The sequence below is a fragment of the Bufo bufo genome, chromosome 3 (genome assembly GCF_905171765.1).
Source record: "Bufo bufo chromosome 3, aBufBuf1.1, whole genome shotgun sequence".
Classification (NCBI taxonomy): domain Eukaryota; kingdom Metazoa; phylum Chordata; class Amphibia; order Anura; family Bufonidae; genus Bufo; species Bufo bufo.
The window spans coordinates 491,839,551-491,853,180 of NC_053391.1; the positions used below are offsets into that span (position 1 = coordinate 491,839,551).

At 41.7% G+C, this 13,630-nt stretch overlaps 1 protein-coding gene across 1 annotated transcript in view; it reads right to left on the reverse strand.

The window, feature by feature from the left end:
* GPC6 (glypican 6) overlaps positions 1-13,630 on the reverse strand; it is a 1,575,810-nt gene that overhangs the window by 589,438 nt on the left and 972,742 nt on the right. Inside the window, exon 6 of the mRNA XM_040422335.1 lies at positions 52-217. Coding sequence (XP_040278269.1) covers positions 52-217 — 166 coding nt within the window. The remainder of the gene's footprint in view (positions 1-51; positions 218-13,630) is intronic.

Genomic DNA, 13,630 nt, shown 5'->3' on the forward strand with positions numbered 1-13,630 from the left:
ACCATTATTGCACATATTTGTTATACAACTATAATAGATACATTTCCATACCGACAAAGAGATTCCATTCTATGTCCAAATCCGCCTGATTCGCCAAACAACCCTTCATCACATTGAGGCAGTAGTTGGTACAAGGCTTCAAACTGGGCATACCACGACAGTATGGACAATACAGCATCTTCAGTAATGCTCGGAGACATCCTGCATTTGGACTAAGCTGCAAAGATAGAAATAGAAAATATGTTTTAGTGGAAAGTAAGGAAGTTCAGTATTTACTTGTTTGTGAAGGACCAATTCCTGCTTTAGGGATATAATCATAGCTCTATACAGTCTCCCTTTTCAAAGGAAGAATATACAAAACTACACACAGGTTTATAGTCCCTACCCAGTCCATACACATCTTTTTAATGAAATAACTAAAACTGTAAAAATGTGGAATCTTCAAAGAATGTGAATACATTTGACCAAAAGCCCTCTGCTGTTCCTATTAAAATTACAGTAAACATGTTCTATACAGAGGGACTATATTCTCCTGAGGAATTTAAACAGCTATTCTATTCTTACAAAAGAGAAAGATGAATCATCTGTTAAACAGTAAAAATTCCAATCAAAGTTCATTAACACATAATTGATCGGAGCTGTTAGAAAAAAAAATGAGTCCCATGAAATAAAAATGTCAAAGATTTTTTTTATTTTTTTATCAGTACACATGATCCCCCCCTGCTTCTAGCTTGTGGGCCAATGAGAAGGCTGCAATATCTTTGACTTTAGGAGTAGTGTAGATTGCAAATTTTTGTAATGCAAATTTTCGAATTGCTGATTTCCGCAATTAAGAAAATAATGACTGGAGATAACGAATTTTCGAATTCGCAAATATATGGTGAATATTCGCCCGAATATTTGTGAAATAACACGAATTTGAATATTGCCCCTGCCGCTCATCACTATTTATTTGTACATCACATAGGGGTTGTATCCCAAATACTAACCTCAGAAACAGAAACGGTAATTGTATAACTACAAGAAATACAACCAGCATGTTGGTGATTATAGTAGCCAAAGTACTGTATATACAGTATATCTTTGGTTAATTTATAAACTGTTTGACACTCGCTAACTGGGTGGGGAAAGAAGAACAAGGTCATTGGAATAGGAAAGGGGGGAGGGACTTGTACCAATTAATAAAATGGCAGACATGTGACATGTGAATACATATTAAAGGTAAGGGACCCTGCTTATCCTTATATATATAAATCTATCAGCCTAAAGCCTTTTGACCAGTTCCCGATCACTCATAGACTATAAACGTCCTGGGTGGTCGGGACTTATATCTTAGTGGACATTCGGACATCCGTTCAGAGATCATAGCAGCAAACTAGTGACAGAGGGGATCCCCATAGAGAACCATCCAGATCACTGTATACACACTGCTGAATGAGTGCTATGTACACAGATCAGGAAGCACTATGTTGATTCCTGTGCCAGTGATCATGTGACTGTAGGGCCTGGGAGTCTGCAGGAGCTGCCAGGTCTTAACAGACCTAGGTCAGCTTTGCAATAAGGCTATACAGTGCTGTATAGTGCTGTACAGCCTCTCTGGGGGCTGTATTCCCCCTGTAACTGGGGCTGCTATGTCAGTTTTATAAAAAAAAAAAGTTTCAAGTGTAAAAAAAAATCCCTTTCACTTCAGCAAGCCATTTATCATTGTAAAAAAATAAAATATTAAAAATAGGCAGATTTTGTATCACTGTGTCTGTAAGGACCGCCTCTGTAAATATATTACATAATCACCCTAGCAATGCAGTAAAAAAATAAAAAAATAAAAACTATACCATAATTAAGCAATCAAAAATGCACCACAAAATGATACCAATAAAAACTACAGGCAAGACCTCAGACACCTACATTGGCAGAAAAATAGAAATGTTATGGATGTTGGTATATGGCGATGCAAAATATAACAAAATTTTAGTGCAAAATTTTATGCTGCAAAAGTAGTAAAACATGACAAAAATAATAATCAGAATCATATTCCCTGCAGAATAAAGTTACCATATCATATGTACCACATGGTGAACCCAAAAAAAAAAAAAAAAAACACTGATAGAATTGCACTTTTTGCCCACCTCACCTCCATAAAGGAGATAAAAAGCAATCAAAAAGCCAAATGTACCCCCAAACTATGGCTTGGGGTCAAAGCTCTTACTATACCCCTCAATAAATTCCCTGAGGGCTTTAGTTTCCAAAAATGGAAACTTTATGGGTACCTCGGGTTCTCTTCAAATGTGACATGGCATCCAAAAACCATTCTAGCAAAATCTGCCCTTTGAAAGTCATATGGCTTTCCTTTCCTGTTGAGCCCTTCCATGTGCTCATACAGCAGTTACGAGAACATAAGGGGTGTTGCTGTAAACTGCAGAATCAGGGTAATAAATATTGAGGTTTGTTTTGCTGTTAAACCTCGTTGTGTTACAGGAAAAATTGGATAAAAATTGAAAATCTGCAGAAAAAAATGAAATTGTTACAGATCACCACCATTTTGCTTTAATACCTGTGGAACACCTAAATGGTTAAAAAAAGTTTCTAAAATCAGCTTTGAATAATTGTAGGGGTGTTATTTGGAAATTGGGTCATTTATGGGTGGTTTCTGTCATGTAAGCCCCTCAAAGTGACTTCAGAACTGAATTGGTCCTTAGACTGTCTGGGAAATTTTCTTGAAAAAAATGATTTATAAAATTCTGTTGTGTCAGTGTATTCTGGGATCTGTGGTCCTCCATTCTCATTAACTTTGAAGTTTGTTGGTTTGCTGAGGTGGTTTTGATTTGTCTTTGCTCTCTTGCTGGGTTGTATTTCAGATCAGTTCAATATATCTTTATTTGTGTCCACTGTCATTTATCCATTTTCAACCTATATGCCATTACATCTCCCATCTCCTCCATATGTGGCTATCATTATTCAGTTCCTGTCATCGATTGATGAGTTTATTTCAGTACATTGTTGTCTGCCAGTGTTGTTATGTGCTTTATATACAGTGGGATGCGAAAGTTTGGGCAACCTTGTTAATCGTCATGATTTTCCTGTATAAATCGTTGGTTGTTACGATAAAAAATGTCAGTTAAATATATCATATAGGAGACACACACAGTGATATTTGAGAAGTGAAATTAAGTTTATTGGATTTACAGAAAGTATGCTATAATTGTTTAAACAAAATTAGGCAGGTGCATAAATTTGGGCACTGTTGTCATTTTATTGATTCCAAAACCTTTAGAACTAATTATTGGAACTCAAATTGGCTTGGTAAGCTCAGTGACCTCTGACCTACATACACAGGTGAATCCAATTATGAGAAAGAGTATTTAAGGGGGTCAATTGTAAGTTTCCCTCCTCTTTTAATTTTCTCTGAAGAGTAGCAACATGGGGGTCTCAAAACAACTCTCAAATGACCTGAAGACAAAGATTGTTCACCATCATGGTTTAGGGGAAGGATACAGAAAGCTGTCTCAGAGATTTCAGCTGTCTGTTTCCACAGTTAGGAACATATTGAGGACATTTTTTTTTCCTACATGCCGTATACATTCACTCATCCCATAACCTCAGTCCTCCTGAGACACATTTGAGCACACAATTTTTATGCTCGCAAAAATAGTAGACACTACTGGGTCCAAAAGTGGCCTTATACGCGGACCATTGAACACCTATCGACTTTCTTTGCTTTTCACCAACTACTGTTGAAACTGACATTTGCATTTTATTTCTCTCTGCAAAGTACTTATTATTAGTATTAGTATTTTTCATGTATATATTTATACACCTTTTAATGCTTAATGCACGCGCATAACTCTCTAAATATTCTACTGCATAATGCATGTCCACACCCATCTAACCAGGTGAGGATACTTTTTGCCTCCGGCACTCTTTTTTATACCCTTGTTTTAGACTTGATAAAGGAGTTATAAACTCCGAAACGCGTTGTCTACTGAACAATAAAAACAGCTATTTCATCAAAAGTCCGCTGACTGAGGTCGTCTTTTGTGCGCCAAACAAATACCCTACTGTGTGCATCCGCACACAAACCAGCAACTTCCATATTGAGGAAATGGAAGACCACAGGCTCAGTTCAAGTTAAGGCTCGAAGTGGCAGACCAAGAAAAATCTCGGATAGACAGAAGCGACGAATGGTGAGAACAGTCAGAGTCAACCCACAGACCAGCACCAAAGACCTACAATATCATCTTGCTGCAGATGGAGTCACTGTGCATCGTTCAACCATTCGGCGCACTTTACACAAGGAGATGCTGTATGCGAGAGTGATGCAGAGGAAGCCTTTTCTCCGCCCACAGCACAAAAAGTGCCACTTGAGGTGGGCTAAAGCACATTTGGACAAGCCAGCTTCAATTTGGAATAAGGTGCTGTGGACTAATGAATCTAAAATTGAGTTATTTGGCCATAACAAGGGGCGTTATGCATGGAGGAAAAAGAACACAGCATTCCAAGAAAAACACCTGCTACCTACAGTAAAATATGATGGTGGTTCCATCATGCTGTGGGGCTGTGTGGCCAGTGCAGGGACTGGGAATCTTGTCAAAGTTGGGGGACGCATGGATTCCACTCAGTATCAGCAGATTCTGGAGACCAATGTCCAGGAATTAGTGACAAAGCTGAAGCTGCGCCGGGGCTGGATCTTTCAACAAGTGGAATGACCCTAAACACTGCTCAAAATCCACTAAGGCATTTATGCAGAGGAACAAGTACAACGTTCTGGAATGGCCATCTCAGTCCCCAGACCTGAATATAATAGAAAATCTGTGGTGTGACTTAAAGAGAGCTGTCCATGCTCGGAAGCCATCAAACCTGAATGAACTAAAGATGTTTTGTAAAGAGGAATGGTCCAAAATACTTTCAACCAGAATCCAGACTCTCATTGGAACCTACAGGAAGTGTTTAGAGGCTGTAATTTCTACAAAAGGAGGATCTACTAAATATTGATTTCATTTCTTTTTTGTGGTGCCCAAATTTATGCACCTGCCTAATTTTGTTTAAACAATTATAGCACACTTTCTGTAAATCCAATAAACTTCATTTCACTTCTCAAATATCACTGTGTGTGTGTCTCCTATATGATATATTTAACTGACATTTTTTATCGTAACAACCAACGATTTATACAGGAAAATCATGACGATTAACAAGGTTGCCCAAACTTTTGCATCCCACTGTATGTTTCATTGCCACTGTCTGATTGTTGTACAATTCAGCCCCAGGTCTTCGCTTTATCTGAGTATCAAGAGACTCAGGAAAAGTGACTGCTATAGGTGAAGTCCAGTTCTGCGGTCATGTGACAAATCGCCATCATCATATTAAAGTTATTAGCTGGGAATAATGACTAGAGCGCTATTTCAGGAGCAGTTGATAGTTTTGTGTTGCCTATGTAATTTATGTTATTGAGGATTTGTTTCCAGAAATAACAGATGCCAGGGCCATCTCATCAAAGCTACATGCAAAGATATAGCAGGGCTCTTTCTACGTCTCTTTTCTTCAAACTTCATCTTCCATACACAATCTTAAAGCTGTATTTTAAAGTTTAAGCATTTGAACCAAATGCAAAACAAAGCAAGCTGGAGATTGCAGTTTTAAAATGAATTTCATAGGATTTGCTAATATTTGGCCTTATTTACAAAGGAGAGATTAGCATGGAGCCTATATGGATCACTACAGTTCTGTATTACAGAGCCGTGAGCAGTGCATGTACTTCCATATGGTGACTTCTTATGGCATTGCATTAATGAGGCATATTCCAGGGAGAATAGACAAGGCTCAACAATGAATAAGACAGTAGAAAACTCAGTATGCCCCTCTATGAAATTGGAGCTATGCAGGAATGCAGTATAACCCTGTGGCGAAACCAACCTCGCCACTGGGCTTTGGAGAGGACTGGCTGCTGGCCTCTTGCCCCAGGATTATGGGCCCTATCATCAGCCCATGCAAAACTTAAGCTCCATGGCAATTGAACCGTATGTGTGTGGTCTGAGCGCCATTCAATAATATGCGCTCAGACCTAAGCTATCTGGGGATATGTTGCATGTCTTTATTTTATGTAGTAAATGTAACCTTGTGTATTTTATTGTATTTTATGTCTTTTTGCAACCATGTGCTCAATGGAGTCTGCCTCTATCCTTGGATATAATTTGATTATTTTCCCATTGTCTCCAGGAAAGAGGGCTCTGTAAAACTGGTTTGAGCCAGATAGCCATGTGCCAGCCAGGGCCCAAAAGATATTTTACTAACTTTTGAACCCCTGGTCTGATTCAGGCCATTTTTTAATATGTTGTTCCCCTGAATGGATTGATTGCGAATATGTAATTTTTATGTGAATGTGATGTATGGTTTTAGAGTTATGAAAGTTGGGTAGAAAGTATGTTTAACTGTATGTATAATTGAGTCTCCTCTCAGGATAAGGGGAGGGAATATGCTGGGTGTGTTTCTATTGTGCCATTGTCCCATTGTGTGTTTAAAGGGTGATGTCTGTTCTGTTGTCTGCACATGTGTATTGGCGATCTCCCTTTGTCCTCAGAGATAATTGGATTGCTCTTCAGGTTGTCTGGACAGAGAGGAGGAAACCATGATGCATTGTGGGGATATGTTGTCCTATGTCCCAGTCTTCATTCTGGTCCTCTGGGGGCGTGAACGATTGGTTGCTGTAGTTACATTGTATGTGTTGTTAATTACTGATTGGTTGTATTTCAAACCCCTGTGGGCAGTACTATGTTTGTTTTTTGTGAATAAAAGAGGCTGTACTTCAAGTACAGTCAGACCACTGCTTGACCCTCAAAACGGAGCCTTGTCTCGTTATTGGGGGGATTTGCTGTATGCTGTTAGAAGACCGATTGCCAGGATTGTATGCTTTTCCTGTTCGTCTGCTAGCAGCTATTCGTGAGGTTCCAGTTTGGAGTGCTACTTTGTATCCAGTTCGGGAGTTGGTGTTCTGCAGTAGCTGTGCCTGTCTCTCAGAAAGGGGCATATCGCCTAAACGGAGTTTAACCCCTTGTCTGCGGAAACGTGCCGTTACATTGGTGGCAAGCAGCGGGATCGTTCCTACAGCCAGAAGGACAGCTACAGGAGACACCATTTCTGTGGATTCTACAATTTAAGGACAACGCATGTCCCAGTACAGCGTCCCTGACAGCAGCAGGATGGAACCAGCAGTGTTATATGAGGAGGAGGACCTGGATGGGCGGGATGCATTAAGGAAAGGCATCTGGTACCAGGCCCTGGATAATCTACAATACCAGCGGGGTGAGAGTCTCCCCAGTGAAGAGCAGCGGTTGCAGAAGCAAGTGGCCCTGCGGATGCCCTTCCTGGGAGAGCAGCCCCTGGAGGAATGGGTGAAGGAACTAGAGCACCGGGTATGGCAGGAGCTATGGCTGGAGGATGCCTACCAGGCGCTTTGGTGGTATATGGCACAGTATATACCCTGGACAGCCGAACATGACAAGCCAGAGGGAGAGGAGTTTTATGGTCCTGGCTTGTTATGGGAGTCCTTTGCAGAGCCTGACTTCGGGAGCCCTGCACAGTCCAGACTTCAGGACATTTTCTATGAGAGGGAGGCTAGGCATGAGTGGGATGACCCCCATGAGGTAGAGCAAGACCTGGCTCACCTAGCAACCCTGGAGTGGGAACTGGAGCAAGACTACCGAGATCTCTTCCACTCCATTGAGAAGGCTCAGCAGGACGGTAAGGTGACAGACCCAGATCCAGACCCATTCAGCTGGGCAGATATTGTAGAATGTTACTGGGAAGGACCCAAGGTGGCCGGTAGAGATGGGACCGAGGTCTCTCCGCCGGTCCTGCAGGGAATTGGGAGCCCAGTCTCCATTCCCCAGCGGCAGTGTGAAGTGCAGGGAGAGGAGAGCAGCGTCCTCCCTCCCCAGCGGCAGGCGGAGTTACAGGGGGCAGAGGTAGTTGTTCCTGCCCCCCAGCAGCAGCATGATTTTTTGGGAATTGGGAGCCCAGTCTCCTTTCCCCAGCAGCAGGCGGAGTTACAGGGGGCAGAGACAGTCGGTCCTGTCCCCCAGCGGCAGAGTGTCCAGCAGGGAATAGAGAGCCCAGTCTCCTTTCCCCAGCAGCAGGACACTGTATTGGGAGCGGAGACGGTTGGTCGTCCTCCCCAGCGGCTGGAAGTATGTATGGGAGAGGAGCTAGTTACCCCCTCTCCCCAGCGGCAGCTTAACGCACCAGGGGGAGACAGTAAGCCCCACAACAATGCAGATGGGACCGTGGTCTCTGCACTTACAGCACAGGGGGTAGAGACAGTCGGTCTCCCCCTCCAACAACCAGGCTCCAACCAGGCTTCTTCCGTGGTAGCGCTGGCACCAGGGCAGAGTACCGCTAATACCTGCCCACAAAGCAACCCCCACTCTAAGCCAGGGAGCAACACAGAGACCAGGAGTACCAGCTTCCAACATAACCTTGGTGGACTCACTGGACAGAGACAGGCTACCAAATGCAACAGGTCCAGTATTGGGTTGAGGGTGGGCTGCCAGACTAACTCAGGTACCGACCGGCGTGAGGTCAGGTACCTGGTTAGTCTTCCCTGGGGGGGGGGAGATGTGTGGCGAAACCAACCTCGCCACTGGGCTTTGGAGAGGACTGGCTGCTGGCCTCTTGCCCCAGGATTATGGGCCCTATCATCAGCCCATGCAAAACTTAAGCTCCATGGCAATTGAACCGTATGTGTGTGGTCTGAGCGCCATTCAATAATATGCGCTCAGACCTAAGCTATCTGGGGATATGTTGCATGTCTTTATTTTATGTAGTAAATGTAACCTTGTGTATTTTATTGTATTTTATGTCTTTTTGCAACCATGTGCTCAATGGAGTCTGCCTCTATCCCTGGATATAATTTGATTATTTTCCCATTGTCTCCAGGAAAGAGGGCTCTGTAAAACTGGTTTGAGCCAGATAGCCATGTGCCAGCCAGGGCCCAAAAGATATTTTACTAACTTTTGAACCCCTGGTCTGATTCAGGCCATTTTTTAATATGTTGTTCCCCTGAATGGATTGATTGTGAATATGTAATTTTTATGTGAATGTGATGTATGGTTTTAGAGTTATGAAAGTTGGGTAGAAAGTATGTTTAACTGTATGTATAATTGAGTCTCCTCTCAGAATAAGGGGAGGGAATATGCTGGGTGTGTTTCTATTGTGCCATTGTCCCATTGTGTGTTTAAAGGGTGATGTCTGTTCTGTTGTCTGCACATGTGTATTGGCGATCTCCCTTTGTCCTCAGAGATAATTGGATTGCTCTTCAGGTTGTCTGGACAGAGAGGAGGAAACCATGATGCATTGTGGGGATATGTTGTCCTATGTCCCAGTCTTCATTCTGGTCCTCTGGGGGCGTGAACGATTGGTTGCTGTAGTTACATTGTATGTGTTGTTAATTACTGATTGGTTGTATTTCAAACCCCTGTGGGCAGTACTATGTTTGTTTTTTGTGAATAAAAGAGGCTGTACTTCAAGTACAGTCAGACCACTGCTTGACCCTCAAAACGGAGCCTTGTCTCGTTATTGGGGGGATTCGCTGTATGCTGTTAGAAGACCGATTGCCAGGATTGTATGCTTTTCCTGTTCGTCTGCTAGCAGCTATTCGTGAGGTTCCAGTTTGGAGTGCTACTTTGTATCCAGTTCGGGAGTTTGGTGTATCCTGCAGTAGCTGTGCCTGTCTCTCAGAAAGGGGCTTATCGCCTAAACGGATTTTAACCCCTTGTCTGTTGAAACGGTCCGTTACAAACCCATAGAATTCTATGGAACAGAAATACAACTATACAATTTGATGATTGTACAGAGCCATAATGCAGCCATCCATGTGAATGAGGTCTTAAGATCCTCATACAAATAAGGGTATTGTCAGTCTAACCTGCCAGTCAAGGCTGGCAGACAATCTAATGCAGGGATGCCCAGCTTGCGGCCCTCCAGCTGTTGCCAAACTACAATTCCCAGCATGCCTGGACAACCTACAGCTATTAGGGCATGCTGGGATGTGTAGTTTTGCAACAGCTGGAGGGCCGCAGGTTGAGCATCCCTGATCTAATGTGTATGGGGACGTCCCAACTGTCCTCCAACAGGTGATGTCAGGAAAGAGAAGACTCAGGCACACTGAATTTCAAAGCCCAATCCATTTCTCCTCCAAGGAGATAAACCTTGTCTCCAGTAGCTTTTAAACATACATTTGCTTTTAGTATAATGTTTTGCAAAGAAACAGACTGAAACTTAATCACATACAGTAGACATTTTTTGATAAAATGAAAAGCATTATGATTATAGTATTATTTTCCTATCTACAGATATAAAGACACTGCTACATATTTATTGTCTAAGAGCATAAACAAGATAATTCATAAAACTAGAAGATCGTGATTTGAAATACACAACTGTGATTCTCAAGCCATCTGTGTAATATTAACTAATTTTGCTATGTACATTTTGAGAAATGATAACCAATATTATCAGTGTGCTACTGAGCAAGTTAGGAGGGCAAGGTTGTAAGGGAGGGAAGAATTTGGTTTGGTGTATGTATATATTGATATTTTGTATTTATTATGAAGCAATAAATAGAAGTACACACAAAGTAAAAACTAAACAATGAGCATCCTATAACTATTAGCTAAATATCATCAGGTACATTAAAAACTCAGTATTTTGGGCAAAAATAAAGCAAAATTAATTATCTTCGTGGGTATTTGCAACTACCTTGGTAGCGAGTAGCTCCCCCAGTGTCCAGCTCAGACTGAACTGAAGATAGATCCCCAGCACATTACACAGGTGCCTTCAAGTATACAAGACTCAAGATCGCAACCTTAACCCCTTAGTGACCACTAATACAACTTTTTACTGACGTAAACAAAGGGGTTTTTATCTAAACAGCTGGCTTTAATCAATAATTACATGTACCCAAAATGGTGCATTAAAAATGATAACTTGCAAAAAATAAGACCTCATACACGTACATTGTGGAAAAAACTAAAAAAGTTTTAGCTCTTGGAATGTGATTTTTTTTTTAAAATTGCATATCCACTAAGGGGTTAAAAGCATACACACACTATACATTTCCAAAACATAAATGTTACAACTTTAACATAATACCTGATTATAGAGGAGCTTACAATCTACTTAATATGCATATCATAAACTAGCCCAGTTAGGCCCCTTGCAGACGAGCCTGTCCGGATTAGGTCCAGATGCATCCAGGTGCATTGCGGCAAACCCGCGCGAGTAGGTACCCAATTGCAGTCAGTTTCGACTGTGATTGCGTTCCGTTGTTCCGTTTTTATCGCGCGGGTGCAATGCGTTTTGCACGCGCGTGATAAAAAACTGACTGTGGTACCCAGACCCGAACTTCTTCACAGAAGTTGAGGTTTGGGTTCAAGGTTGTGTAGATTGTATTATTTCCCCTTATAACATGGTTATAAGGGAAAACAATAGCATTCTGAATACAGAATGCATAGTACAATAGGGCTGGAGGGGTTAAAAAATAAATAAATAATAATTTAACTCACCTTAATCCACTTGTTCGCGCAGCCGGCACTTCTGTCTTGTTGTGTGAGGAATAGGACCTTTGATGACGTCACTATGTTCATCACATGGTCCGTCACATGAACTTTAACTATGGTGATGGATCATGTGACGGACCATGTGATGAACGTAGTGACGTCATCAAAGGTCCTATTCCTCACAAAAGAAGACAGAAGAGATGCCGGCTGCGCAAACAAGTGGATTAAGGTGAGTTAAACTTTTTTTAATTTTTTTTTTAACCCCTCCAGCCCTATTGTACTATGCATTCTGTATTCAGAATGCTATTATTTTGCCTTATAACCATGTTATAAGGGAAAATAATAATGATCAGGTATCCATCCTGATCGTCACCTAGCAACCGTGCGTTAAAATCGCACCGCGAAGCTAGCTGGAGATAGCAAGATTGAGGGGATTAGAATTGGGATTAGGGAACTTAAACACGTTTTATTCGCTGATGACTTATTAGTCTTTTTGGAAAATCCATACAGAGACTTACTCCATTTGTTTCAATTACTATCTGAATTTGGTGCTATGTCAGGTTACCGAGTCAACGCAACTAAGTCTGAGATCTTATTTATAGGCCCCACTATTCCAAATACTGTTGAGAAGCCACTAGGAGTCCCCCTTCAAGTAGTTACTAAGTCAATTAGGTATCTAGGTATTCAGATAGGAAGGAACCCAGGGTCGCTTTATTCTTTAAATTATCCACCCATTATCCAAAAGATCAAGGGAGACTTACAGAGGTGGATGAAATCCCCACTGTCCTTGGGGGGTAGAATACAATTAATAAAAATGATGTGCACTCCAAAGCTCCTATATCTGATGCAAACGATCCCCATTTTGATCAAACACAAGGATATATTGGATCTAGAATCTGCATTCAGGGCTTTTATTTGGAGGGGGCGCAAACCCCGCATAGCTTTGCAAAACTCCAACTACCAAAAGGGTTAGGGGGAATGGCATTACCTGACTTGCGTTCATATAATTTAGCCAGCCTGTTAAGGCACGGTATTGATTGGATCTTCGGATCCAACTTCTACACTAACACACTGTTAGAGTCTCAACTAGCTAGACCGTGGTTCTTGGGGGCACTCCTTCACACAAAGTTCTCCGCTCTACCCCTTGTGGCCAAGCAGAGCACTTTGTTGACAGACACTATAGCGACCTGGAAAGGGGTGCGAAAATTTTTAAAGCTCCCATTCATGATTTCAAAATTTATGCCAATCTGGGGACACCCGGAATTCCCTGCAGGCATGGAAGCAAAACATTTTGAATCATGGAAGCGAGATGGTTTGAGGAGGGTTCAAGATTTCTGGGATAGACAAACTAATGCCTATTTGTCTTTTACTGAAATACAGAATAGATTTCCACAAATCAAACCACAACACTTTCTGGCACATGCTCAGTTGATGAGCTTTCTCAGACCTAGAGTGAAAATCATGAGTGGGGAGTTCTCTGTCAATGCTTTTGATCGTTTAGTGGGAGATGGTTCCAAAAAAAGATCACTTTCAGATCTCTATTACGAGTTGCGGGATAGCAAGCAAAAGTGTCTGGCAGACAATGTATTTTCCCATTGGAAAAAAATATTCCCCTCACTAGATGCAGATACTTTAGTAATTCAGGGATGGAATATAGTCAATAAAGTGATAATTAACCAAGTTTGGAGAGAATCTCATTTTAGATTTATTCATAAAGCCATTTATGGGTTCCAGTTCTCTTCACCCCTTCTGTCCTCTGATAGATTAACTAGATGCCCTAAATGTCATTTGGACAAATCTGATTTGAGGCATGGAGTATGGTCCTGTCCAGCCTCTCAGAAATTTTGGAGGTTAGTCAGATCTCAGATTAAAGATTATCTGAAAATCTCAATACCTTTGTCTCCTGACTTAATGCTTTTCCATGCCCAGGCAAATGGGACCAATGTACAACCAGTTATTCACATCTTACTACTGGCAGCCAAATGCTGTATTTTCAAGTACTGGCTCAAACCTCAACTGTCATCAATGACAGAGGTTCTTAACCATGCTAAGCTTTGCCTGGATATGGAGAGAATTGAAGC